The 27619-nt window shown below is 45.9% G+C and overlaps 1 protein-coding gene across 1 annotated transcript in view; it reads right to left on the reverse strand.

Moving 5' to 3' along the window:
- Positions 1 to 27414, reverse strand: part of il17rd (interleukin 17 receptor D) — a 34210-nt gene extending 6796 nt beyond the window's left edge. Inside the window, exons 1-8 of the mRNA XM_064304970.1 lie at positions 27195 to 27414; positions 7226 to 7286; positions 6225 to 6350; positions 3749 to 3867; positions 2664 to 2784; positions 2236 to 2280; positions 1720 to 1871; positions 11 to 76 (exon numbers count right to left, since the gene is read on the reverse strand). Of these exons, the coding sequence (XP_064161040.1) occupies positions 11 to 76; positions 1720 to 1871; positions 2236 to 2280; positions 2664 to 2784; positions 3749 to 3867; positions 6225 to 6350; positions 7226 to 7286; positions 27195 to 27314 (810 nt within the window). The 5' untranslated portion in view covers positions 27315 to 27414. The remainder of the gene's footprint in view (positions 1 to 10; positions 77 to 1719; positions 1872 to 2235; positions 2281 to 2663; positions 2785 to 3748; positions 3868 to 6224; positions 6351 to 7225; positions 7287 to 27194) is intronic.
- Between the last annotated feature and the right edge of the window lie 205 nt (positions 27415 to 27619).

Consider the following 27619-nt stretch of genomic DNA (forward strand, 5'->3'; position numbering starts at 1 on the left):
AATTCCTTACCTCGATTGTGTAAGTTCCTGGCGTTACATCTGGGAGAACACATGTTGTTTTGTAAGAGCTGGATTCCTGGAGGCAGATAACAGGCTTAATTAATACACAACACTGTTTAAAAGGTCAAATAATTATATGCTCATTAAGAGAAAAAAATGCTGCACCCTAAAAGGCAGACTTGAACGGGCTAGCTTAATACACGGCAATATTTAATTGTGTTCAACCGTTGGTAAAAAAACCAGGGCATGGTGTAAATGTACCGGCACAGTTTGAGCTTCATTAGGCCATGTTTTTGGATCTTATGACTAAGGCCACTCTGAGCCAAAACACCAACACAATGGCTCATCAAACGCAATTAAACATGGCAGTGTAAAGCGCCTGTCTGTACCAACTACCAAGCCAGCTTCAGTCCAGTTTTTCTTTTTAGGTATGAGGCCAGCGAACTTAGCTTTGTTGTTTTATTGTGGCTGCTTTACTTTGCTCTTTTATATCGCTGGTTCAGATACATTTTCTTTGCATTACTGGACAGGACACACATTGACTATGTTATAACATGCACACAGTATTCTGGATAATGTTCTTTGACTGGTTATAGTTATATTCCAAATAAGCAGTTCACTTTCAACATGAAATGCAAAGGTCATCAACATTCCTGTATACATGGTCATCTTGGTATCTCGAACCCTTTAAGGGACATGTCTGAAACACTAACTATGTAATTTGTGAGCAATGCTCACTTTTCCAATATCTTGAGTTTTTACACATTTGGAAAGTAGCTTATTGCAAACAGGTGGTCTCATCATTATTCAGTTTGTTCTCAGAAAGCATTTTTAAAGGTCGCTGATGCAACGCCTTCTTTTGGGGCAACTTTAGCTCAGGAGCTGTCATCCAGTTCGATCCCCAGACCTCTGGGTAAAAAAAAGTGTCTTATAGTGTCCTTGAGCAAGACACCTATCCCTGAACTGTTCCTTGATGAGCTGGCTGGAGTCTTGTGTGTCTTGCGAGTCCTTGGTGTGCGAATGTATATGAGACAAAATTGCAAGCTCTTTGTGTTCACTATGACAGCAGGTCAAGAGAGTGAACTACGACCCAAGGTTCTGAGAAGGTTCAGGAGGTGGCTCCTCCTAAAATCTATTTGGCTGGGCGTCTGATAGGCTACACCCATTGTTCAAAGCAGAAGGGCGTGTCTCCCCAGCCAATCCACAATCCAATCCATGGCCCAAAACAGAAAAGGAGATCGCCTTACTTGCAGTTTACAGCCAGGTATCTCTCTGAAAACCTTTTTTTTAATTTATTTTTTTATCTCAATGATGCTTAGGCTGAATTATTGTTAATTTTATTGTTTTTCAGCTATGAGGAATGAAGCTAAACAAACACACACATGTACCTACTTGGTATTACATATTCAAAATTAGTATTATAGTATGCAATACAAATTTGTGTATAAGTTGCCATAGTCAGCACTGTTGCTCATATCTCAGTAATGTTCTCTTAAATCAGTTCTCTAAACATAGTTCCATTTACTTACACAAGTTCTATTCAGTTCACAAATTCCCTGCTTCTCCATTTTCCAGTAAAGCATCCTTGTGATCTTTGTCTTGATATTATGCACTATACAAACAAAACTGAACTGAATGCAAAGTTGCATCCTAAATGAACGTGATGTAATGGACTCCACAAGGTGGATTCTTGAAATGGTGTTTCACCTCTGTCCTTACCGGCTTGCAGCACTTGAGCCTGAAAGAGCTCTCCTGCCTAAGCCTGTAATAAACGTAGTACGCGCTGAAGCTGAATGTGGGCGGGGCATGATCAAACACCACCAGGAGGCTGGACCCCAGCTGAGAGATGTTCAGGCTCTTGGGCTTCCAGACTGATTGACAGGTACAGAAAGAGGCAAAAGAGAGCAACATATTGGAATTACATCAAATCCAACCACAAAGACACGGGCGCACAGAGCAGTTATTAGACCCTACTTTGCTTCCCCCCCCCCGCCCCCCAACTCCCCCCACACTCTCTCAATCAGCCTCTCACATTCTCAAACTTGAGATTAGTTTCCAGCAATCTGAGAGGCTCTATAGTAAGTTTTAACTTATATTATAGATCAGTGGTTTAAATTTCTTGAAGCACCATCTCCAACGAGATCCCCCTCTCCCTCACGGGCATTTAGCACTCTGGCAGAAGCTAGCCGTAAAAGACGGTTACCATTTCCCCAGAAATCAAGAGCAAAGACTCACATGGTTTGCAGACCAGGTTATCTGAGCCCAGGAGTACTTCACAAGCTAGAAAACACAACAAAACAGACATGGGGCTGCTTCTCTCTGCTGCACTCTCCCATTTCAGATACATCTCCAGTTTCTTTTATTAATGATGTTTTATTGATTTTGTTTTGAATGGACAGTGCAAAACAAAAACAACAAACATTCAAAAGTAAAATAAATAGGTTCCATCCATTCATACTGTTCAATGATGAATTTTCAATTGATAAGTTGAATTTCAGTTCACTACAGTGAATTCAGTGAATTGAAACGGAACTGACCAAACCAATCCATCTGAAAGTGCTTCCACTTTACTGTATTACACACAGTCACACCCGTAAGGGGAAAAACAATGCATAGGGGTCTGGCTGTAGTGCTTCCATGTGTGATATGTATAGTGCTCTTACTATTGGTACGAAGGAAAGATGGAGGGAAGTAGCTTTCGTTCATGAAGGTGGGGAATGGCACGATCCGGATCATATAGTCGGTCTCAAATTCCAGTCCGGGAAAGGGCTGTGAGCTCATTTTCTGTTTGGGTGACAAGAGGCAGTGACATCACTTCCTTTTACAACTCAACCACCTCACAGAAACAAGAGCCAGTGATGTCACAACAGCCAATGACGTCACTAGAGCCACGGACATCATTTCCCAACAAAAATTAACCTTCTCACAGCAACAGCAGTCATTGGATAGGAGCCCTGCTTCCACATTTCCTTTCCTCAATCTAGAGATGAGGGATATTTTCCATTAAATTGTTCATGAAATTACACAGAAATATATAGTTGCTATTAGTAATAGTAGTACCTCTTGTGCTAATTAACTGAATCAAGCATATACTTTGATTTTCATTTGCAGCCATCTTTGTTTACATTTCATCCATATATTCCACAACATTCTTAATTTGCATATTTTCCAGACCATTCTCAATCCAAGTGTGTCCATGCATTCCATCATCACACCTAATTCTTGTTCTTGCTCACTATTATTCTAGTCACCCCTTTGTTCATCCATCTATATCTTCTTAAATTCTTATTGTTTTTTTCTGTGAGTTAAGTTAGTCTGTGCCTGTTGGATTCCTCCATTTCTAGTTTCCGATTTGACACTTCATTTTTTTTTCTGATACGCTGGGATAATGCAATATGGCTAACCCATCCACTTGATATGTCAAAGAAATCACTGGAATTGAATACCCAGAGAATTAAAACTAGAAGTACATTTTTGAAGAGATTCATAGGGTTTCAAAAAAATTTAAGAACAAATGGTGAACACCATTTGTCATCAAATGAAAAGAAGACGAAAAACAAATCAACCAGTTATTCAATTAACTTGCACAAGGACATAGTAGTAGCAGAGGCAAGGAGTAACAACAGTAGCAGTATTATTATCATCATACAAATCTAGTCGCATGATTTTTCATAACCAGCTTGTGTGCACCTCAGAAATATGCATATTAAAGAGTAAAAATGACTGTGGGACAGATGAGTGTCATTACCACATTCCTGAAGGAGAAGTTAAGCTGTCGAGGATCCTTCAGGACCATGTGCTGGCACTGCTTGCCCTCTGGGTTCTTATCCTCCAGATACACCCTGAAGCCCCGCACATGCTCAATCCCTGCGCAGAGAAACGTACGCCTGTCACAGGCCATCGGAACACACACCAACACACAATCACACCAACACACAATCACACAGTCACACAATCACACAATCACACGCGCGTTTCACCATGGTGCAGCACACCTTATAGATTAGCTTCCTAACCAAGGCATCATTTTATCTGATGGCAGAAAAAAAAACCCACTGGCACAGAGCTGCACAAGCAATCTGTAGATTTTAAAAACAGATTTCAAACTTACCCTCAACACTGTTTACATTCCCCCCATCCCCGTCCCCAGGGCACATAGGTGCTGGTGTGTGTGTGTGTGTGTGTGTGTGCGTGTGCGTGCGTGCGTGTGTGAGTCTGTCTGAGGGCTGGGAGGTGGGAGGGGCGTGTTCGCCAGGGCACAGACCCAAGCGCAGGGATGAGAGACATACCTGCATGCCAGCATTCCCCTCGCCCTTCAGAGGGGCCAACACACCTCCCTTTAAATTACATTTCTGCCTACCTTATACATACACACGCTACACCTAACACAAGACACACAGACACACTACACCACAACCACACACAGAAACTCACACACACACTCAACTCACACACGACACAACACACACTCACACTCATACACGCTCAGACACGCACACACTCTACACACACTCATAACACCACACACAGACACACACTCACACTCATACACGCTCAGACACACACACAGACAGACTCGCACACACTCTCACACACATTCACACACACACTCACACACACACACACACACACATTCCGTGTGGTTCCTATTACGGCGATAAGGAGTGGATCTGAAAGGGTCTCCTCTCTTTGGAGGGTGTAACTCCACACCTCCGTCGCCCTGGAGATCCTATCATGCCTCCGCCTCCCTCACAGGAGACAAGAAAGAGAAAGAGAAAAAACAACCAGAGGGGAGGGAAAAGCCGCCCGACTGGTCGTGTTCCGTCAGCCGCCAGCTACCGTGGCAACACTATACGCGCTCTCACAGAAAAGAGCGCCGCCTGCTCTTATTATTTGACATTTTTTCAGAGACAGGTTTTTTTTTAATGGATATATATTTACCTGAGCAGTGCTGAGCTCTGCATCAGTCAGAGGGACTAACCCCCAGCGCCCTGCAAACAGCAGGCCTCATTGTTCTGGGGCTCAGCCAGGGCCTCAGATTACCAGGTTCAATAGGGCTCCAACATGCGGAAGCCAGGGGCATCTCCCCCCGCCCCCCGTCTCCCACTCTCCCCCCCCCCGCTTTCTACCTCTTCCTACCTCTCCCCCTCTCGCTCTCTCTCACACACATTCCTTCACGGGACATCACAGGGGCTATAATGCAGACTCACTCTTTCTTTCTCTTCATCTCTCTCAGTCTCTCTCTTTGAGAAATTATAGTTAGTGTCAGGGCATAAGAATAACCAACCTGGGGGCGGGGGGGGGGGGGGGCTGATGCTTTGATCACGACAGTTAGCATGAGGGCTTTGAAGAGGTGCTACTTTCCCCAATTTCTCTCCTCAGTGCTGTCCGAGATACCCACGATTAATCTGGCCCTTGTGCGATTATGCATGATGAACCACTAAAACTAACTCACCAAACTGGGTTTGTGAAGAAAAAGTGCAAGGGCTGCATGTACTTGGAAGACAGGAAAAATGTTTATTGAATGCAGCCACAAGCACAGACACAGACACAGACACACACAGGGGCATGTTTTTAAGTGTGCACAGATGCGTACGCCAGGTGCACATGAATCCCCCCGAACACTAAACATGGGGTTGTGTTGATCCACTTCCCCTCTGAAATGCAGGCACAGCGACTCATCTTACACTCCTGCTGCGGGCTATAGGGGACACTCTCTCATGATTTATGGGTCTCCAGAGCAGTAGCTACTATGTGCCATGCTCTGTACCAGCATCCTCCTGTACAGAGCCCCTGCCTCTGCATTGGAGTGTTCAGTCTTTGAACACATGATAATCCATCAAAGCCTTCCGCACACAAAAAATGGAAAAAAGAAACCAAAAAAGAAACCAGCAATCTATGCCAGTCACATTCTACCCTCCCAGGTAACAGTCTGCTAACTCACATCTGTGGTTTAAAAGTAAGTGTGGTTTCTTTGAACAATTTGTTGAAATATTCTGTTTTTATGCTGTCTCTTTACAGAAAGCATTATATGTAAGTGGGGGCATGAGCCCATTCTATCTGGCACAGAAGCGTGGTGTGGGGGGGGGGGGCACAGAAGCGTGGGGGGGCACAAAGGCGTGGTGGGGGGGGCACAGAAGTGTGGGGGGGGGGGGGCACAAATGCGTGGTGGGGGGGCACAGAAGTGGGGGGGGGCACAAAGGCGTGGTGGGGGGGCACATTACCCAGCGGGCTTGGCATCCAGTGCACCACCACGGCCGCCTGGTTGTCACAGGCCAGGTGGCTGAAGGTGACGTTGCTGACTTCATGGATGGCGTGCTTCCCCAAGGGGTTCCAGTTCAGCGAGCAGTCTGCAGTAATGAGACAGAGGGAGGGAGGGAGAGAGATAGGGGAAGAGGCCAGGAGAGGGAGGAAGAAAGAGAGTGAGAAGAAAGCCAGAGAGAAAGTGAGGGGGAGAGAGAGTGAAAGAAAGAGAGAGGGAAAGAAAGTGAGGGAGACCATGAGAAGAGGGAAAGAGAAAGTGTGATAGCATGAGAGAAAGTGAGAGAGAAACAGTGAGAGATGGAGTGAGAGGGATCAGGGTAGAGGGAGAGAGAGACAGAGAAAAATGCAGAGGGACACAGACCGAGAGAAGGATGGAAATGAATGCAGATGGAGGGATGGAGAGAGATGCAGAAATGTTAACCCAAAAGTGCTTTCACTGGGTGCCCAGGAGGGACAGCTCTGTCAAGCTGGGCGTTTTATTTTGTTGGTTTTTTTTTTTTTTTTTTTTTAAACAGTGACCGTTACAAGAGAACACAGTTTGCCACAAAGGTTCGCCTTGTTGAACGCTCATCAGGTAGAGGACGAGGAGCGCCCAGTCACGGTACGCCAATCCCGCCCCCCCTCCCAAGCACCCCCCACCCCCTCCCGGTTCTGAACAGCAGCCATTGTGATGCTAAACCAGTGGCCACTGAATGGAACGGTTCCCTCTGACAGTCACAGACAATGGGAGCTGACTGCTGGGAAAATCAGGATTAGCGTCAAGAGAAAATTTGACTTTCGGTGGAAAAATTTGCCAGGCAAGAATGTGGAAGGAGGAAGGGGATCTGTGGGTTCCTAGGGCCATTTAATGCCGTGGAATAAAGTTTATTCATTCAGCAGTCTGCTTAAAGAGTTTAGGAGATGTTTCCCAATCGTACCGTCATTAAAATGCAGAGGCACAAAAAAAAAAAAAAAGACTTACTGTCGGTCCGGAACGTGACCCCAGCCTTCCGCCCACTGCCGTCAGAACTGGACAGGAGACCCTAGAAAGAGAGAGAGAGAGAGAGAGAGAGAGAGAGAAAGCCCACTTCAGTAATCAGGCCCAGCAGTCACTATGACTGTTCTTCTGAATCAGTAACCAGGCTCAGCGGCGGCCGACTCTTGTTCCAATTGTCCGCGGCAACCAAAGGAGAGCAGCAGAGGGGAGTACACCGACCAGGCACCGGCACGGTCACCCGGAGCGACGGCACGGCTGGCGCATCACGCGGCTGCAGCTTCAGCCTGCGATCGGGGAACCCCGCCAGGCTTCCTGCTGCTCCGCCCACCCTCCTCTCCACCCCTCCCAGCCTCCATCAGGGAAGGGGCCAGGGCAACCCAACAGGGACGGAAGGAATGGCCAAAAACAGGGGGGCCGGCAGTGGGGGGGTTACGAAACCTACCGAGCACTTGCATAAGGCGGACGTTAGATACGCTCACATGGAAAAAGGAACACACGGACTGGGGGGGGGGGGAGGGGGGGAGAAGACCATGTTTGGAGCAACAATGGAACTGACCTGAGACAGATTGCTGCCTGAGGGGGGTGGGGGGGTGGGGGTGGGGGGGGTGGGTAAGGGAGAGTCCATGCCATGAGGCGGTAGGTCAGCTCAGTGGCCATGTGCTACACTGCAGCCTGGCAAACTTCCTCATCTATAATCCAAACACTCCTATCCCATAATCATTCACCAAATCATGGAAAGGGGAAGTTACCTCCATGATAGGATGTTGCACGGTTAACCTTCATACCTTTCAGATAAGGAAGATGCCTGGACCTGGAGTTAATCAGCATTTTGTCACAAATAAATGTATGAAATCCTAGTAATCACTAAAAGTCTCAGGGACAAAATATGTTTGCATTTTTAAAAATAATGCTTCCATACATTTGCAATTCAAAGTTGAGAATAACTCGATGATACATTGGTCACAGAATAATTTATGTTCCTCACAGGCAGCTGAAGTTGAACTTGTGTGGTGTATTCAGTAATAGCATTGTGTCTGCTGGGAGCTGAAAGCAGGAATTTGCAGCATGAAGAAAATTCCTTCAGTGGCTTTATTTCAAAAACGTTTTTTCAGACATGTTGCATCTACTGGCTGTGTCTATCCTGGAGTTCCCATCTCCTTGGAAACCACATAACAGGCATTCCCAGACTTGTTTGGTGAAATATGTCAGCTCATGACCTCATCTGTTGCATTTAAGCAATCTATGTTTGTCTATCTGTGCTCTGTTGATCCTGCCTGTACTCAAACTCACAGCTATAAGCTCTCTTCCCCATACTATTCAATCAGAAACACTGCCTCAGGAGAAAAGGGCTATACTCTTTAGCTGCATATTTAGACCAGATCATATCCTGATAATATTTGAATGGCCTATTAAAGGTCCAGGAAACTGAAATCAGCTAATTCTTTGCTGATGTGTTGTTTTAATACTTTTTTGAATTCACAGACAGCCGATGGATATTTTTGTGCTTCTTGCAAAAAAATAAATTAAAAAAATGTATAAAAGCCTGTGCCAAAATTGACTTGCTTTCCCCCTTGGCCAAACGCCAGGTTTTCAGTGGGCGGGGTTAACTGGGTGTTAGTTACGTATTAAAAACCTTAAGTCCAATTAAATCTTTTCTACGAGTAATACGTAAACGCCGTGCTTGCTCGCTGGTAAGGCAAGCTAAGTTAAAAATGTCTAAGCATTGCCCCTGCTCTGGACGTGGAGAAAGCAAAATGCTTTTTTCTTTACACAAAAATGAACAGACCTACAAGAAATGGGTTTTATATCTGGAGCCCACAGGCACTGCTATATTACCATAACCCATACAGTTAGTATTTACAGTGGACATTTTCACCTAGAACTTGTTGCAGAATGCTGGAACAGTAAGTAGGCCTACCGTTACCTAGTGACAATTAAACAGTTTTCAAGCGTAGACATCAAATACTTTTACTTTTCTTTATTCAAGTTTAATGTCCCGAGGTTGAGACTGCTATACAGTCTAATGTTAGTGTACAGTAGCTCAGCGTTACAACTTTATCACACATTGAATGATCTTCAGGTTTAAATATTAAGAAGACAATCACTTATAACTACAATTTGAACCCAGTTGCCAGGACCTTTAAATTAACAATGTAGACAACTGAACTTGAAGTCATTTTTAAATCATTACAGATGCTTACACATAGAAAAAAATAGATTTAACTGCAAACAGAATGTACAGTTTACATAAACCTGCTTGTATGTATTTTCACCATAACAACCTATTATGTGTGTTCCTAAAAACATTCACCAGCACCCCCATATGCACACAAGTACATATACACACAAATCCAGGCTATCTAGGGTATCTTGGGTAAATACGGCAGCACATGAACCAACACAGTTTTGACTCCCCGAACCCCACTGCTCCACAGTACAGCGATTTAACAAAGCAAATCCACACTAGAAATGCTACTCTGAGGATTAGCACTTCAATCAAATAAACAAATGAATCACATTTAACAAGAGAGAAAAAAAATACAGAAATACACAAAATACTACATTTGTCAAAGTTTCAACAATTTATGGGAGCTAAAACAAGGCAGCGCAATTCTACTTACCCTACGGAGGTGTGCTAATGAGCTATCCTGACCGCCCCCCCCCCCACCTCCTTCCTCCGCCCCTGCCCCCCGCCCCCGGCCAGATGTGTGCATCTGAAGCGAAGCAGGGAGAGGCAGACCACCGCGGCACGGACACGAGGGACCCCACCGCTGAGGCTGCCGCCATTCTCACACGCGCTTTCCACAACAATCAATCAGTCAATGGGCTCTCCCCCGTTCCTTCCCCCTGTTAAAGAGCGCCTTTCCAGCCCCCGACCGTCTCCACGTGTATCCCTGGTCAAACATCGCACGCCACACAGCAACAACAACAACAAAAAAGTAGAAAACCAGGCGGTTCCTTGCAGTGACATATTTTGTGAGTCAGACATTCATTAAAAAAATGTGGGGAAAAAAACTATTTTCTTCGTTAAGCAGCAGAGGTTTACTGGCTTCAGAGAGGAGGTAGGGGCCGCGAGCTGGCGGCTAATTGAGCTGCTTAATGAAGTGTTAGCGGCCGCCCTTGGGCTGCTCTAATGGGGCCCTGGCACCGGCCGCCGCAGGGCCTCTGAACACACCGCGCACAGAGGGGCATCCTGCGGGTCGGAGCAGAGCACAGTCCGAGCGCCACACCTGAAACTAATCACAGCCCCCCAACCCCCCCACCCCCCCGGCCTCACACCTCCACAGCCGTCCCGCATGGTGGGGGCCCCTCGCCACACTCCCTGCGACACCCTTTTCAAAGAGACACCCCCTGTTTTAACAGCAGCCCCCTCCAAAAGGCAGGGGCCTGCTCTTTGGTCCTGTGGGGGAGGATTTGTGGTGTGTTGCAGAGGCACTGGTAATGACCACCCCTACCCTGGTCTGCTGTCCCCCTAATTTAGGAGGCGTCTAACAGCCTCTACAGCCAACTGGCATCTTTTAAGCTTTAAACGGGACAGTTGGAAGTCAGAGCCGAAGCAGAGGGTGGCAGGGCAGTTTGGGCTGTGGATGGAGGGCTGGGCTTCATAAACTAGCAGCTTCCCATGTGGCAAATGAGCCAAAATGTTGCCCAAGAGGTAATAAGAGGGAGGTCAGCTGACGGTCAATCATCCACACGTCGAACATTCCCCTACAAAACTCCAAAGCTCTTAATAGGCCAAATTAAGAGGGGCCTGGAGAGAAGCACACATACCTGCCTCAAGCCATATCAAGATGGTTCAGAAACAGAAGGCCCTATTTCACCCCCTTCTCCCGAGGACGGAAACCGATCTGACCCCCCTCGATGTGCGTTCACACTCCCCCATTGGCTGAAACGGGCAGTCACACTGCACACTGCCAGCCCCCTCACCGGCAGCTTCATCAGAGCGCAGAGCCACCAGGAACACCGAGCCCTTCCCCAGCGACACAGGCCTAATTTATGCTGCGCTCATCGCTTCTGGCTGCGCAAGCTGCGACAGGAGAATCCAGCCCGCCACTCCGGGATCAGGACCATCCCGTGAATCCACTTCATGCCTCGCCTGAGGAAACGGAGCCGGCTGCTCCTGCACTCTCCCTTTTCAAACTGACATCCGTTTCCCATGCCCCCAGAATCAAGGACCCATTTGTTTCATATTAATACTACATTCTCCATTTCCCCCTTGCACCTACTATGGCTTCTTACTTCATGGTGATAGACTGTGTATTGACTGCTATCTGCTGTGGCACTGACGACTTGGAATGAGCGCTGTTTGTTGCCTAAACCTGTACGTATGCACGTATGCCAACGGCTCTGGATACCTGCCTAAATGTAAATGCAAAGAGAACGGGTGTAAAAGTGAGAAGGCTGGACGAGGCGTCAGAGAGGCAGTCTCCTGACTCAGGCTGGCGGTGGGATGACGGCAGGAGAGGGCCGAGGGTTCAAGGGGTTCTTCCTCAAGCACGAACCAGACCCTCCTCAAAACCAGGTGTTCCGTCTCTCCTCTGCGTAATAACAGTAATTAAACCATCGCAGAGACAGCTCCCTGCCTCACAGACTGCAGGGCTTTCCCTACCAGGCCCTCGGGCACCTCGCATGCAACCTTTCAAGTTCCTTTTTATCAGTAAGGAGCACGTTCCTTCGCCGCCTCTGCCGCATCTCGCACTTTGAATGAGTAGATGAAAGAAAACATGGCCGCTCCTCCAAACCCCACCAAAATATGCTTCCCGTACCACGCTAAAGTGGGGTCCTTTTTTGACGCGAGCCTACAGAGAAGGAAGCCTTGTTTGTTACTTTATCAGTGGTTCCCTTGCAGTTTTTTTCCCCTACATTCAAAGGTACTCAGATTAAAGGCTTTTCTGGCATCCAACCTCACACATGAAATTCATTTAATGAGAACACTGCCAGCTATGTTACAAGTGGGGATGGTTCTCTTTAAAAAACCCCATTAGCTGCAACCCATATGGAGACGACTCCAAACAAACAGGCAGAGACCTTAAAAAAAAGAGAGGGGAACTGTTTGTTTGATCCCCAAACCCGGCCCACAGCCCCCAGCCGGCCTTCCTTCCCTCCCTGTTCCTCTTCCCCTTAAATCTTCCAAAAGACAAAAAGAAAACCTCCTCCAGAAGAAGACAAAAACGCATGTGCTATCATTTGTTTGTCGACTAGAGATCTTACTGACATTCTTTTGCTGCAGTGATTAATTACTGCACATTTATAGCTTGTCCTAGTGACTAGGGGTGGGGTGGGGGGGGAGGGGGCGGGGGGAGCAGGGATGGGGGGCAGGTGGGAGAGGGGCAAAACCTAATCCTAGGGGAAACACTCCAGCTTAATTAACCGGTAACATTTGCTGGGCTTTAGCGTAAAGTTCATTTTGATCCAACTGCGAACCCCCCCCCCCCCCCCCCCAACCCACCTCCAACCCCTCTGTCGGCAGTGATGTTATCGCAATACAAACCTTCAAAACTACATCACCCTCTGCACCCCCCTCACCCCTGGCCAATCCTCGTCCCTCTACCTTCGTCTCCCCAGACCTAATTAGCAAATCACGTCAGAACGGAGGGATCGCAAGACACAATATGGCAAAAACATGGAGCGTGCGGTTTTGTTAGATTAAAAGGAGAGAACGGTGCCCCCTCAGCTCGCCCCCAAACCAGAAGAGGTTAAAGGTGGGGCCGCCGCAGTGCGTGTGTGTGTTTATGTTACACGCGGTGATTAAGCCCTTACCAAGATCTCTCTGCTCTGCTGGGTATGTTACGCTTCTCCCACTGAGACCACGGAGTGGGTAACAAGAAAAACAAACAAATCTCAAAATGACCAATTTTCCGTGTTTGCTCAAGAAATTGCCAAGAATATTAAAACAACAGAGCGAGAGGTTCTGATCTGTGGGCAAGGCTTATTTTCATAGCTTCAGCTTCAGCAAGCTGAATAATTTGCCAAATGACCCAGGCAGCCATTGTAGAAATGGCCTGGACCATGACAAACATAAATAAATCAGGAAATAAAGCCGCAGTTATCAGTATTATTGAAAACAATAGACTACAGAAAATTTCACTCAAAGAAGGGTTAGTGACAATGAGCCCAAACTGTAATTTGGGGAGGGGGGGGGGGGGTGGAAGTGAAACACAGTGCCAATTTTTGGATAAGGCATAAACCTGCAATTAAGGCTCACACAGCCAGGTGTTCACTGGACACCTGAAACGTAGGAAGGTACCTTTTTTGTCCTTTACAGTTATCAAAAGTGTCTTCTGACATTGGCCTATGAACAACAGGGCAAGTCTATCATCTCCAGCTGAATTAACAGCTTTTGTCATTTTAATACTTACAGGTTTTACTCTCATAGTCTTTAATGGAGCTCAATTTCCTGCTCTTTTTATGCCTTTAGAGTTTTAGCTTATTTCTGCCCACTCCCCTTGGATCTCAGGTTGTTCCAACTTGGCAAAACCTGAAAGAAAGGGACTGGGAGAGGCACTCTTGCCAGCACCGTGAAATGGCCAGAAGAAGGTCATGTGACTCCTCTGAAGCACTGCTCTCTCAATCCTCTGCAGTCCCACCGGCCAAGCAGTTCCTTCATATGTTGTTGCCTTGGCAACATCCCACCCAGGGATATACAAATTCAACAGAGTAACTTCCAATTTAAGGACACACAAGACAGGTGTCCAAAGAAGAACAACCCGCTACCTAATGCCTATTGCAGAAATTCTCATACACTGAAAAAATATAGTTAAAAAACAGAAGCGTGTCAGATTTAAGGACTTTTCCAAATTCAACCTTACACAAAAGCCTTAAGCGCACAACCCATTCTGCCTCAAGGTAAAGCAAGCCCATACTTTCCCACACACCAGCTTTATTTACCCCACACTTCTGAGTGCTTTAGGGGAGCAGTTTAGAATTACCAAGGGTGTGGTGGCAGCGGCGGCGGCTTCTGCTTTCCCAGAAGCGGTCAGAATAGGAGCAGATTGCAGGGCAGGAGGGGGAGGCCCAGGCTGAAATAAAGAACGCTTCCAAGAAAGCCTCATCAGGAAGCCAAGATGGACGCCAGTGGCCACAGGCCCGGCCCGACCTGGACAGGAGGAAGTGGAGCGCCTCTCCGAACAACGCTGGGCACGGCCGGTCCGCGCCCGCAAGTCATCCTGCACGCGGTTCCTATTACCTCAACATGTGTCTCCCATTTCACATTCCCACAGGGAGATTTTTCCTGGGACAACTGCCTTGGTGTCCTTTATCAGGGTCTATTAATGCTAATTAATCACTGCTTTACCCCTGCCCCCGCTCCCCTTCCCCTGATTTTCTGGCAGACTGGAGTGGGGCCGGGGGGGGGGTCTTCACCTAGCTCTGGGCACGGCTAGTTCTCCTGCTGGGGATCAGTATGAGTACCATGCCACTGTGCCCCTCCAAACCCCGCTTTAAATCCCGAAACTAGAGGGACAGACACCAATGAAGATTTAAAGGGATACTCCACCTGAAAATTCATAAAGCCCTAACATTTCCCCGCCTCAAATCTACATCAACTTGGATGAATATATTCTGCTGATGATAAAGAAGAATTGCTTTCAGGCAAAAATGTCCCATCCATGTTCTTCCTGGTACTGCCAAATCCTAATCAGTCCTCTTTTCTAGCAGGATTAATCCCTTAAGAAGCAATATTATTGACACTCCATGGGACAGTGATACGACTCTGATTGCTTTGTTTCAGGCTTGTTGAAGTAGTTGATGTATAGAAACCATGCAGGAGCATACATGGAAAAGTTTCTGCAATCCAATGATAGGGAAATATTTTGCTAGCATAAAATATTACATAGGCTACTTGTTTCATTATATTAAAAAGAACACCGTTCTATGATAATAATGTTGTTTTTTTTCTTGAATTATGCAAATGGAAAACAAAAAACCAGCACATCATGATTCAGTCAACATTTTTCCAGGTTTCTTATCAGATTCTCAACAGAATTCCCATGACCAGTGCCCAGATATGTCCTCCTGCATCTTAACCATACTGAATATGCAACAAACTTTTTTTTTTCCCTTCTTAAAGAAATTTTTCCTTTCACAATGTCCCCAAGGACTCCCACAGTTTATTCACTCTTGAGGCAAAAAAACCAAAGCAAGTCCAGTTTTGGTTTTTCCGTTTGTTTTTGGGCCCCTTCCCCCCCAGAACTCTGTGTCTAGCTCTGGGCAGAACACATGGCCTCAATGATAAAGGTATCGGCTTCCACAATCACTGCAATTACACTCGACTCAGACTAAGCTATTAAAAGGGATGCCAATTACAGACATCCTGGTGCTTGGAAATAATTTCAAACGAGAATATATTTTTGAAAGAGCCTTTGATGACGCTAAGAAGCCATTCAGACAGTCTGATGAATGAACGTGTTCCGCAGGTGTGGAATGCGCTGCGGAGAAGCTCTTTTTAAACGCAGTCTGTTATTAAACGCACAAAAAAATAACCAAAAAAAGACTACAAACTTAAAACTGCTATAAACAGCCTATTTAAAAAAATTCCCAAATGAAAATATTACACCTTAAAGCAAGAGATTAAGTTATGAAAGACATCAAGTAAAATCTTGTTACCGAAATCCCTGCAGGAAGCACAGCCCTCTATTATTAATGGGAAAAGAAAAAACACAATAAAACGGGAACAGAGGTGATCGGCAGATGAGTCAGCTCAGTGTTTCGATCCCTTCCTTTCTTTAACCAAATCACGCTACCAAGACTTTTCTTAATGCTAATCTCAGCAGCGTGGCCCTTTGTGGGCGTTCTGTGTGGCCCGAGCTCAGCGGCTGTGTCATGCCAGTGAAACCTGACAATGCCCCATTAGAACAGCTCGAGGACGCTGCTCAAAGCTGATCCTGTGATTCTTAAGTAAAATAGGTCTCATACATGTGTACACACAAATGGACATTATTATGAGGGCTGGAATTGTATAGGGCCTTTCATCTTGTCATCTCAAAGCACGGTACACAGTGTAGAGCTGAGCAGGGAGACTCCTGTACTCCAGGACTGTATCTGTAGACACGGCCTGCGTAGGTCATGAAGGGAAGGCCAGGCAGGGGGCCAGTGTAGAGCTGAATGAATGCTCAGTGCCTGCAGTGTGACTGTATCTCTGCTGGGTGCTTCTCCTGTTTCAGCTCCACTGACATTTGGTGCAGGAAAGACCCTGAGATAGATACATGCCATGGCTTTAAAGAAAGAGTTCCAAGACTGGATCATTTCTGTAAACATTACATTGGGTATGCGCATACACACACACACACACACACCTGCAGGCCTCCCTCTCATGCTGGTTTCCGCAGAAGGCAAATCACCAAAGCATTGAAGAATGCTGTAAGGACACCCTGGAGAGGAGCTGGGTGAGCACATGCCTTTAACAGACAGCACAGCACACCCCTGTGAGGGGCAGGGTGTACACGCTGGAGCTCCCAGTAACACAATGGCTTTTCCAGCCCCAGCTCTAGGTCCATTACGAGCCCAACACACACACTCACACCCACACACACACCAATACAAACAGACAGAGGCAAACAAGACACACACACACACACCAATACAGACAGAGGCAAATAAGACACACACACCAATACAGACAGAGACAAACGACACACACACACACACACACTATTCGTAGCACGCACACACACACACACCCAGGACTGTCCGAAATGGATTTCAGAACCCCTGTACATTTGACCTTCCCCATCCCATAACACGTGGCCACAGTTAACCTCCAGGCAACCCTGCGAAAATGTACCCGATTCAACACAGATGGAGCCCCCATCCTGCCCTGATCCACCCCCACCCCACAGGAGCCTTCAAGACTAAATGTAAAGGGGAGAAGATGGGGAATTCCACATTTGAGGCCTGGAAAACAGTCATACACGGGGTTATAGCAGAGACTGTTGGGTCGGTTTGCAGCAGATTAGTCCTCAGACTTAATTATAAATTGCTAACAGCTGTGAGCCGTAGCTGGCTAGCTCACAGGAGCCTGGTTGCTGTCTCCTGCTGAGTTTTGTTTGTCTGCTTCGAAAAACAACATAAGATATGTCAAGATGAGCTGCCACAACACATCAAATACACAGTAACTGCTCCGTAAACAAGAAAAAAATATACATTTCTGCCATTTTAAATCAGTGATACTGAGGATGAAGCTCATAGCAAAATAATTTCATGTGATACTGATATTTTCCCTGGGCCAACTCATTTAATGAATAATGAGCAAACAAGATCAAATCCCACTAAGGCAAAACCTTTTCGGAGTGCTTTAATACATAAAATCTGCCAGACCATTTTGTTCAAAGTGGCCAAAACAGTGGAACCTAGAATCTACATCTAGAAGGGTGTATGTATGTATATATATGTATATGTAATGTAATGTAACGTAATGTAAGAAGGGTGACTATGAAAAATCTCTATAATGGCCCTTTCGTCTGGGCATGAAACAATCGATAGCAGGAGAGAAAGATCACCAAATAATTTGTCTGTGTGTGTGTGTATATATATATATATATATATATATATATATATATATATATATATATACATACAATACACACACACAAACACACACCCACACACGAACAAGCACACACACACCTTTTCTAAAAACTAGAAAAACACTCCTATATCTCACCACAGTGATTACAGACTAACCACTCAATAAATAAAGCTGTGGAGAAAGAATGATGATCTAATGTAAGTACTGATTTTTAATATAAGTAACTGATTTTCACTGCCATTCTCCTCCACAACATTATCATTATCAAGTTTTTCAGTTAAGTACAAAAAAAGCCCTCAAATCAGAAGGAGGATGAGTAAACGCATTCAATTCCACCATTCCAGGGCATTGCAGTAACTGTGCCAGATTACTCCAGGCCTGGCTTTGACTTCACAGAGCATCGCACTGGAATGTGAGCTGAGGTTGGCCAGGTCTCGGCAAGGTGTACCCGTAAGTCACGTAAACATGACACGAGCCCAGGCCCAGCCGAGGTGTACCTGCGAGTCATGTAAACAGGACATCCACCCAGGCCACACACCGAGGCGCCGGAGCAAATACAGCAGACTGCAAGGTAAGACCGTCCTGTCATGAAACACCTGTGTTCTGTTCACAAACCCCAGTATTTATACTGCAAAAATAAAACTGCCTCACAGAATTACTGCCTTGCCAAGACCTTATTTAAAAAGAACCTGAAGGCATAAGTAGCAAGCAGAGTTCACACTAAAGCTGTGACGGCTGGGAGGCTCATCCTGTTAAGGCACCGTTCTACTATAAGAATGAGCCACAAGGCCTGGTACGGAATCTGGGCCATGCCAGAGTGCCGACTGCGGCTGCCAGCTCCACAGGCGAGATACGATTGGCTCAGGCGTTGCCTGGGGATGGGAGGGATTCAGCTGGCCTGAGTGACAGAGTCTCATAACGCACCAGCAGGCCCTGCGGGTAGATCAGGTGCCAGTTAAGGTGTACATGAAGTGTCCTCCTCTGACTCATTCCAGCGTGAGCCCAGCTTGTGAACCGTGGCATGGTAGGAAGTGGCGGCTGACATCACATGCTTTGGTGCTGAACAGTTTGTCCACACACTTCAAAATTGATAGTGGTTGCAACAGTGACCACTGATACAGATACACCTCAGTAGTACAAACTGGAGAGAAAAAGCTTTTAAAAAACTGTTAAAGGGAATCGCTCTCTCTCTCTCTCTTCTGCCTGCCAAAAAAGATTTACATGCGTTTTTGCCAGAGAAAGTGCAGTAAATTCTAGCTGTTCTTTTACCACCACCGTTTCCCAGTGAAGAATCCCTCAAACCCTGAACTGGGCAATGAAAAGATTCAGAGGACAGCTAGACATCCTGTCTGGCGCTCGCAAGGCAGGTTTCAGCTGAAGAGCGATCTGCCAGATGACATTACCGAACAATACATTTCTTCATGAAGAGGAAGAGGGCTTGTGGGATTCACAGTGTTGTGTTTCATGCGGTAAGAATGCGCAGCAGCCCTGGGGCTTCCAAAGCCGCGCAGTTAAACCGAGGCACCGGCCAGGCCCTCTAATGGAAACCCCAGAAACAGCGCTGCACGATGCCGACTGTCCCTCGCACAGGGACACACAGACACACGCACGCACGCACACACGCCTGAACATGCCCACACATGCACACGCATTCGCTCGCACACCAACCCTCTCTCACGAACACGAACACGCACATGCACACAAGGATGCAAACACATGCTGAACCACGTCCGCGGGCACACACACATACAGACGCACACATACACACATACAGACACACATATACACATACTCAAATCAACCTCTCTATAATGCTAGCGATCTCGGATGCATGTGCATATACAAACCCACTCATGCACACATACAATGCACATTCACTTACATAGTGGTGTGTGTGTGCACACACGCTCCCTCACAAACACTTATACACACACTTTCACGCATACGCGCATACACACACACACACACACTTTCACACATACGCACGCGCACAGTTACAAGGAGCAAATGTTGACTCACTCTTCCTGCTCCTGGATGTTGGCCACTAATTATCCTGAGGCTTTAATGATTCAACAACAATACACCCCCCGCCCCCCAAAAACAGGGCTAACAAAGCACTTCACAGGCCCAGAGAGAGAGAGAGCGAGAGCAAGAGCAAGAGCTGAGAGAGAGAGAGAGAGAGAGAGTGAGAGTGAGAGTGAGAGTGAGAGCAAGAGCTGAGAAAGAGAGAGAGAGAGAGAGAGTGAGAGCAAGAGCTGAGAGAGAGAGAGAAAGAGAGAGAGAGAGCGAGAGCAAGAGCTGAGAGAGAGAAAGAGAGCGAGAGCAAGAGCTGAGAGAGAAAGAGAGAGCCAGAGCCAGAGCTGAGAGAGAGTGAGAGAGAGCGAGAGAGAAAGAGAGAGAGAGAGAGAGAGAGAGCGAGAGCAAGAGCCGAGAGAGAGAGAGAGAGCCAGAGCCAGAGCTGAGAGAGAGAGAGAGAGCCAGAGCCAGAGCTGAGAGAGAGCGAGAGAGAGAGCGAGCTGCATACCTCCCGGCCCCACTCCAGCTGAAGGAACAGCTGTGGGCCGTGTATCACAGGGCTGTGCTGTGGGGCAGAAGCCAGAGGGGCCATCGGGGTACGAGCTCACAGGGACGGCCTGCCTGTGGCCTTCCAGGAGGCCCAGATGTGCACATCACTCCCTGAACAACAACTGGCACAGAAAACGGAGCGGCAGCCACAGAGAAACGGGCAACAGTGACAAGAAAAGACCGAGATCTCTTTTTCTTTCCGGTGTAAACGCCCCCTTAATCTCCTGTCATCGTCTGAATGCTTTCATCTCCACGAACAATCGCTGCGTCTGTGTCTCGGAAGGTGGAGCGGCTCACTCAAATGGAGGGAACTAAAAAGGCGAGCGTTACTACAGTCAGAGCAGCAATCCCTTACGGAAATAGACTATGCTGCAATATGCCAAAAATATGCAGAGTTTTGTTTTTGGTATAAAGATAAATATGTCTTACAATAGTGTAACATATTTCCAGCAGTAAAATGTGACAGCTGTGATATTGAAAGCAGTAATAATGTGACTATTCATCCACACGCAGTGAAGCATTGCAGTATCTTGATTAGGTTTCTTTCCAGCATGTTCCATTTATTTAAAGCCATGCCAGCTCATTACAACAGCGTGCTATTTTATGTTTCTGTTTTAAAGGAGTGTTTTGCCTTCACTTCGTTGCTGTGCCCTCTGTACCAGCGTCATGGTAGCGAGCAATAGCATCCTGAGAGACAGAGTGTTCGAGCTATGCCAGCCCCCAGGGTGCCCCTCCATATCCTCCTGAAAGGTCAAGAGGTCAATCGGACCCAGTTCCTGTCATCAAGCCCTTAGGTTTGGGTTGGGGGAGGGGGGCACTGTGTAATCTCATTCTCTGCATAAAACATTTTGGCAGGGTCTGCTCCAGAACCAGATCCTTAATTAAGCTGGAGGAAAGAGTGGCTAATTGATTGTAATGGCTTCAATCTGCCAGGCATTTAGGGTGGGGGGGGGGGAGGGGATTTTGACCAGATTGAAACCTGGCCTGTATGTAAAACTGTGCAGATTGCAAGTAGGAAATAGTCCTCTTTAAAGAACGGTCAGAAGACTGGCGGGAGACATTACTTTTCTTCTTTTCAAGACAAATCTGTGTGTCACTCTTCACTGAATTACCATTTGGATAGTTTATCACAGATGCATGCTGTTTCTGACAATCCTGGCCACAGCTGATTTATTAATCCACAATTGTGCCAAATCAGACTGTGTAACTTTTAACTATAATTGTGCCAAGCAAGCCAGAAAACCTTAGCTCACCGCTTAATTCATACTATCCAACGCTACACCAGGCACCCTTGGAATATAAACAATAAGACAATATCACACAGTTGAAACATGAAACCATTACACACAACCGAAGTAATTTTCTTTAGTTAATTTAAGTTTCATTTCATTGTAATGATTTTAAATTTTTTAACAATGACATTTTCACTCTTTATTCTTTGCCCTTCCTTGCAAAAATGTCCCAAAGAATGCACATCTTCAAAGGGACAGCACAGAATCAGTGGGTTGGTCAGCCAGGCCCCACCGCCCCCCCACCCACCCCTCCCAGCCGAAGTGAACAGACAGGCAGCCCTTTTAATTCACTTTTAACATACCTCCCATGGCCGCCGACGTGCGGCTTTTCATCCGCGGCAGCGGGGCACTCGGCCGGTCAAAGGGACAGGGGGGCATCTGAAAGGCTGGGAGCCCCGCATTCAGCGAGGCAGGCCCAGCGACGGGCCCCGATTCAGAGCCAGCCAACCAGGGACTTTCCCACAGCCGCACACAAAACAGCCTCCAAGGCTCCGAGCTGCTCGGCTGCCTTTCAATGCTCTGTTAAGAAGCAGCAGAAATCACTCTGTTCTCCCTCTGCTCCCCCCCTCCTGCTTTCTCCCTCTCTCTCTCTCTCTACCTCCCTCCCTCCCTCTCTCTGTCTGTCCGTTTCCCCCACCCTCTCTTTTCTTCCTTCCTTCCATTCTGAGAATGCCGTGTGAGCCGAGCCCATGCCTCTCATATCATTCATCTGCAGCCAGATGTTACAAAAATAAAGAAGGGCAAAATAAAAGCGGTGATTTTAAAAAAGAAAAAAGGAGGAGGGGAGAGAGTGCCGTTCCACCTCCTGTGCGCTCTCAAGTCAGGGTTTGCAGGAGATAATACTGAAATAAATAAATAAAAACTCTGCCAAATTTTACGTTGTGTACATTTGGGGACGTCGTAAAACATTTGTTTCTCTTCCTTTGTGTGTGTGTTGACACGGTAAATCACTGCTTGGTGAGAATGGGGGGAAGGGACTGAGGAAAACGCATTCAATTTTAATCTAACAAATTACAGCCTGGCGACTGGGAGCACCAGCAGAGACCTGGAAAACCGATGACCCCAATGACCCACTGAGAACCTGCAGGGCTCATATCAACCAACGCATGGGAAGGAAGTCTGAGCTCCGCATGCTGACTCACACACTAGTACTTTCTTTACTAGCTCAGGTTATGGCATTTCTTATGGTTTTCAGTTGGTGTTCTTAGAGCATGTTATGGATTCAATTTCAATGTATTTGGGTTTTTTTAAAATTTTTTATTCTTGTTTAGCACAGTTAATTGACATTGGTGCTTTTGTGGTGTTGCATATATACTCACTGTTCTGGGAATGTTATTGGCCAGATCTGGCACTACCACTTGTTTAAAGCAGGTTAAATGTGCTCAGGTTTCTCCTACATTGTAAGTCACTCTGGATAAGAGCTTCTGCCAAAAGAATGTAATATAATCTAATGCAAAGCAATGCACACGCACACTCACACTTATTTGGGCAAAAGGATATACTCGCACCCACTGAGACCAAACACGTGAATATAACCGAGAATAAGACGGACAGGCCACTCCACTCCGCACCAAACAGACTGAAGCAATCTCCCACAAATACTCCCTCCTTTCTCCTCCTTAGTGCAATTTCAGTGGTAATCATGACTGGAGATTACAAGTGGTCTTATTTTGAGCCAATCACTATTTTTGGTGATGGACTCTCGGTTTGGATCAGGCATTTTAAAAACTTTAATCATGTTCCCTTATTTACTCTGTGACCGAAACCACTGCTGGTACTGACGTCCTTTTGGTAATGTAATTTGGTTTTACTCAGGAGGAAACCCGGTCAGAAGTGGGTTAGGAATTTGTGATTAGCGGTCGAGCCAGTTTTGATTACATGTGGGCCCCACGGGTGTCCAATCAGACAGAGAGCAGTAATGCTAGGGCTCCACAGATGAATGTAGCCGTGTTAGCATGACTTCTATTAGCGACGCATAATACAAACTGCAATTCTGAAACGGTGCAGACACCAGACAACCAAAAGAGTTCACAATCCTGCTAAAAGCACTTCAAAAATAGAATGGCAAACAGCCTTCAAAACACCAACAATGCTCGTAAGAGCTTCTGATCATTCTAAATGTAGGCCAAACTATTTTTCCATTATTTCTCGCTGGAAATATCAGCAGAGAGGTCAGCTTGAGTTAGACAGCCCGGAGTAAAGAGAAGATACTACACATCAGTGTCCTCTCAACTGGGAGTCACAAAGAGGAAGCACAGGGTCACGGTCTGGTGGCAATCACAGCAGCATATTTCGGAGCGAGCACAAAGGGGGAGAATGTGACCGATACCATACCCTACTTGTGTATGTATGAGTCTGTGGACCGTACAAAGTCACCAATTCATTTATTCAAAAAAAAAAAAAAAACTCCAAGGCCCACTTGATTGAAATCCTCGGCACTGGAAAAACAAACTTGAGAACTTCTAGGATTACGGGCTTCCATGAGAGATGTGACAGCTTCCAATGGGGCATTTCCTTGGAGGTCGTCCGCGAAACCTTCCTGCCCATCAATCTCAGCCTGAGAGGCAGCCGAGCGCCAGCAGCACCACTCTGCCTGGCGTCCAGCACAGTCTCATATTCCACCCCCCCGCCTCCAGCTCCACGCAGCGTGCGACGAGAAGCACCAGCATAAACTCAATGCTAATCAGCAACCCTGGAAGGCCCGCTCCTCCAGATCTCCAGATAAACTTATGTTAAAATGAGGCACATCTAGGTTGCCTGGAGTTTGAGGTTAAAAATCAGCAGCACTCCCATCTGTGCATTCTGGAAGAAAAGCAGTCTATGCACGCAATGTCCACTCCTCACAAGTAGAGCATTTTTTTACAATCAAAATGCTTTTTCTGGTCAAATGAACAGTACCACTAAACATTGACATTTCACTCTCATAAATTATAAATAACTATAAATTAAATATATTCAACTCTCCCTGTTCTGGATTTAGAGTTCCAACGTTGTCGCCTTTAAAACCACGGCTCCAGCAAGCTAGGTGAGCACTTGCGGTTGCAAGACCAGGGCGATAACACAAGTGACTGGACACTGTTCACAGGCTGACCACGATATAGAAGGCCCAGTAACAAGAGGCCGCATTGGGCTGCTCACATAAAATCAGGGTGCAACGGAGTCTCCTGAATCATGTTCCTTAGCAGGCTGAATTAAAGTCCCTGCACATAATGACCATGTGTCTGATGCAGATCAGGAAGAAAACAGCCCAGGCCTTCATTTTCTCTCTTTCTTTTTTTTTTTGTTCAGCAATTGCACAGCTAGGGGTATCCTTTAAAAACAGGGGTGCTATCAGACACTCAAATCACACACTGAGAAAGGAGCGAACGATCAGTATTGCTGTACAGAAGCATAGCTCTACAAAAAAAATTCCTAAATAAATAAATAAATAAATAAGTAAATAAAGGAATAAATGTGGAATTTTTAGAGCTTATTAGACAGACTGTCAGTCTTCTAGACACGTGGAAAGTTTGACTCATTCGGCAAAAAGTGAAATCTGTAATATTTCAGAGTGTGACTTAAGCAACAGCAGTGAGAGCGTGAAGCAGATCCTCGGCGGTCTGAAGACAAAACAGCTGAGAGGTGCAGGAGAGCAGGGCTCCGTGAGGCGGACCCTGTAATCCCGAGCCAGTCACTTCCCTTCACACCCCTCCCTGGAGTCTGCCCATTCTCAGGCCCCCCTTTGAAGCCTCAGGCCTGGCAGAGCTCAGCAAAAGCATTAATTTAATATCCACCATACTCAACCTGAATCCTCTGTCTCCTACCTGGAAGCTCACAGAATGCAAACAGCTGCAGTAAGTAATACTTTCCACAGTAGGTTACCTACAAACACAGTTATGCTTGGTTCTCCAACATTTGTGATTCAGAAATAAAATACTATGATTAAAGATCAAATATTACCAATCTAGGAAGACAACTCAATGGATCAAGAGATGAACATGCATAGATTTTTTTTTTTTTAACTGAAGGTGTTTTATACAAGGAAGGGACTTTGCTGACACTGGACAAAGTTTGATTCTTTCACGGTTGATTATTTAATGTCCCTACGCTTAAGACTACCTGACACCTGTAGGCTACAATAATCGTGGTGGTGTTTCCTTTAGCAGCTTGCTTGGCCCATGAGAAGCGTCTTCACGCTCTTTGAAGTGACCGAAGGGGAAATGGCCTGTGGTTTCAGGGAGGAAATTCCAAAGAATTTTAATAGAGAAAACAGTCCCCTCACTTCCTTTGGGAAATCACTTCAAAGGCGGCCCGACCATGCGCAGACAATGCATTATGGGCCAATCACTCACTCAATAGCACGTCAGTCAAATTGACCAAAAAAAAAAGAAAACCAGCGGACTACGGTCAGAAAAAGAAAGCAAATGATATACGAGGACGTTCAGTTCACAACTAATCCTCCGTAGGCTACTACGCGGAGACAAACAAGATTTGTGCATTCTATAAGCGTTATTACGAATAAAGCATAAACATTTTGACCTGAAAAAAATTATGATTAATTGATGTTAAAATCTCTCGTGCTTGTTTTGACATGTGGAAATGTAAACAGACAATATAGATCAGATGACTGGAAATTTTCTATAGATCATTATTCAAATCATCGCAGAAATACAGCCCGAGCGGTTAAAAAAATGCCATTTCAAATTGTGAGAACTGGGGAATTCTTTCTAGAGAGGGTCTTTTATTTCCTCGCTCTAAGTCTCTCCAACCAATCCTCAGTTGACTAACATTCAATTAAAATGACAAAAGACCAACGAATCCACAGCGGAATCCAACAAGACGGGTCAGGTCAAGCAAATCATCGAGGACAAAAGATCCCGCTGATTGACTTCTTCACACATGAATCGGAGTCTTTAACCTCCAAACACTACACTTCCATAAACTAACCCTTCCGACCGCGCTCTATTCTCAATACATTTATTGAACCTTGCTAGTAAAACAGGCCTACAGAAAAGGGTACTTTTAAACAGTGTTCTCCCCTTATTGTAGCCTATTGTTTTTCAGGGTTTCAGAACGACCGTGAAATCGTGTACAACCAGCGTTGCATTAATAGTTAGGTACAAATATTACGGGGGTAATGTTTGTAATTTGCATTTTATTTCGTCAAGAATACAGCAATAGAATGTAAGATAGCCTACTAAGTAACGACTGCAACTGGAATTATAAAAATCGGTCAAGTCTCGGTTTATCAATTCGAAACCGCTGAAATATTAAAACATTAGTTAAATGAAACCAAATAGGTTAGATAGGCTATGTTAAGATTTCCAACAAAGCCACCTGTCTTTTTCTTGCTTTGTGTCGACACCAGACTGTTGTGGATACATGGCGCTACAAAGCTTGACATTAAGTTACAAAGTTAAAACACATTATCCAAAACTCCTATAGTCCAGTGTTAAGTAGGTGATCACTCTTATTGTCTACGTTTACGCATTCTCGAAAAACAACGTCCTTTACCACGAAAGCAGAAACACGTTCGTCGAAACTTTTCTCAAGAGAACGGACAGAAAAAAGAGAGTGAAAGAACAAGTTTTACCTTAAAGTTGCATCTGTCCGTACCCGCTTTCTTTGATCCAGTCGGTGGTGACGCTTGAGAGATGTTCAAAAACAGGTACAAAGTTAAGAGTAAAGAGAAAAGTTTCGCTCGCACAGCCATCCCTTCTAGTCCATGAAGACAGACTGACTAATCCAGTGTGAGCGCTCGGTTGCTTTGCTTTGACGAATATCGTTATCCCTCGTGTGGGTCTATAGGTTCCCGCAAGGTGGGGCTGTGGGGGTGACCTCTTGAAAATAGCAGCGCACCCCACACTCACACACACAGACACACACTTCCAGAACAGAGTACAGAAGGGCACTTTCGAAAAAGCTCTCCAACTCTGCACGCAGGCTACTAATGGGAAAGGAAAATTACTTATGCAAGTTGATTCTCTGGATTTAACCGAAGAAAAACTTGGAATCCAA

This window comes from Anguilla rostrata, chromosome 13 (assembly GCF_018555375.3).
Source record: "Anguilla rostrata isolate EN2019 chromosome 13, ASM1855537v3, whole genome shotgun sequence".
Lineage (NCBI taxonomy): Eukaryota > Metazoa > Chordata > Actinopteri > Anguilliformes > Anguillidae > Anguilla > Anguilla rostrata.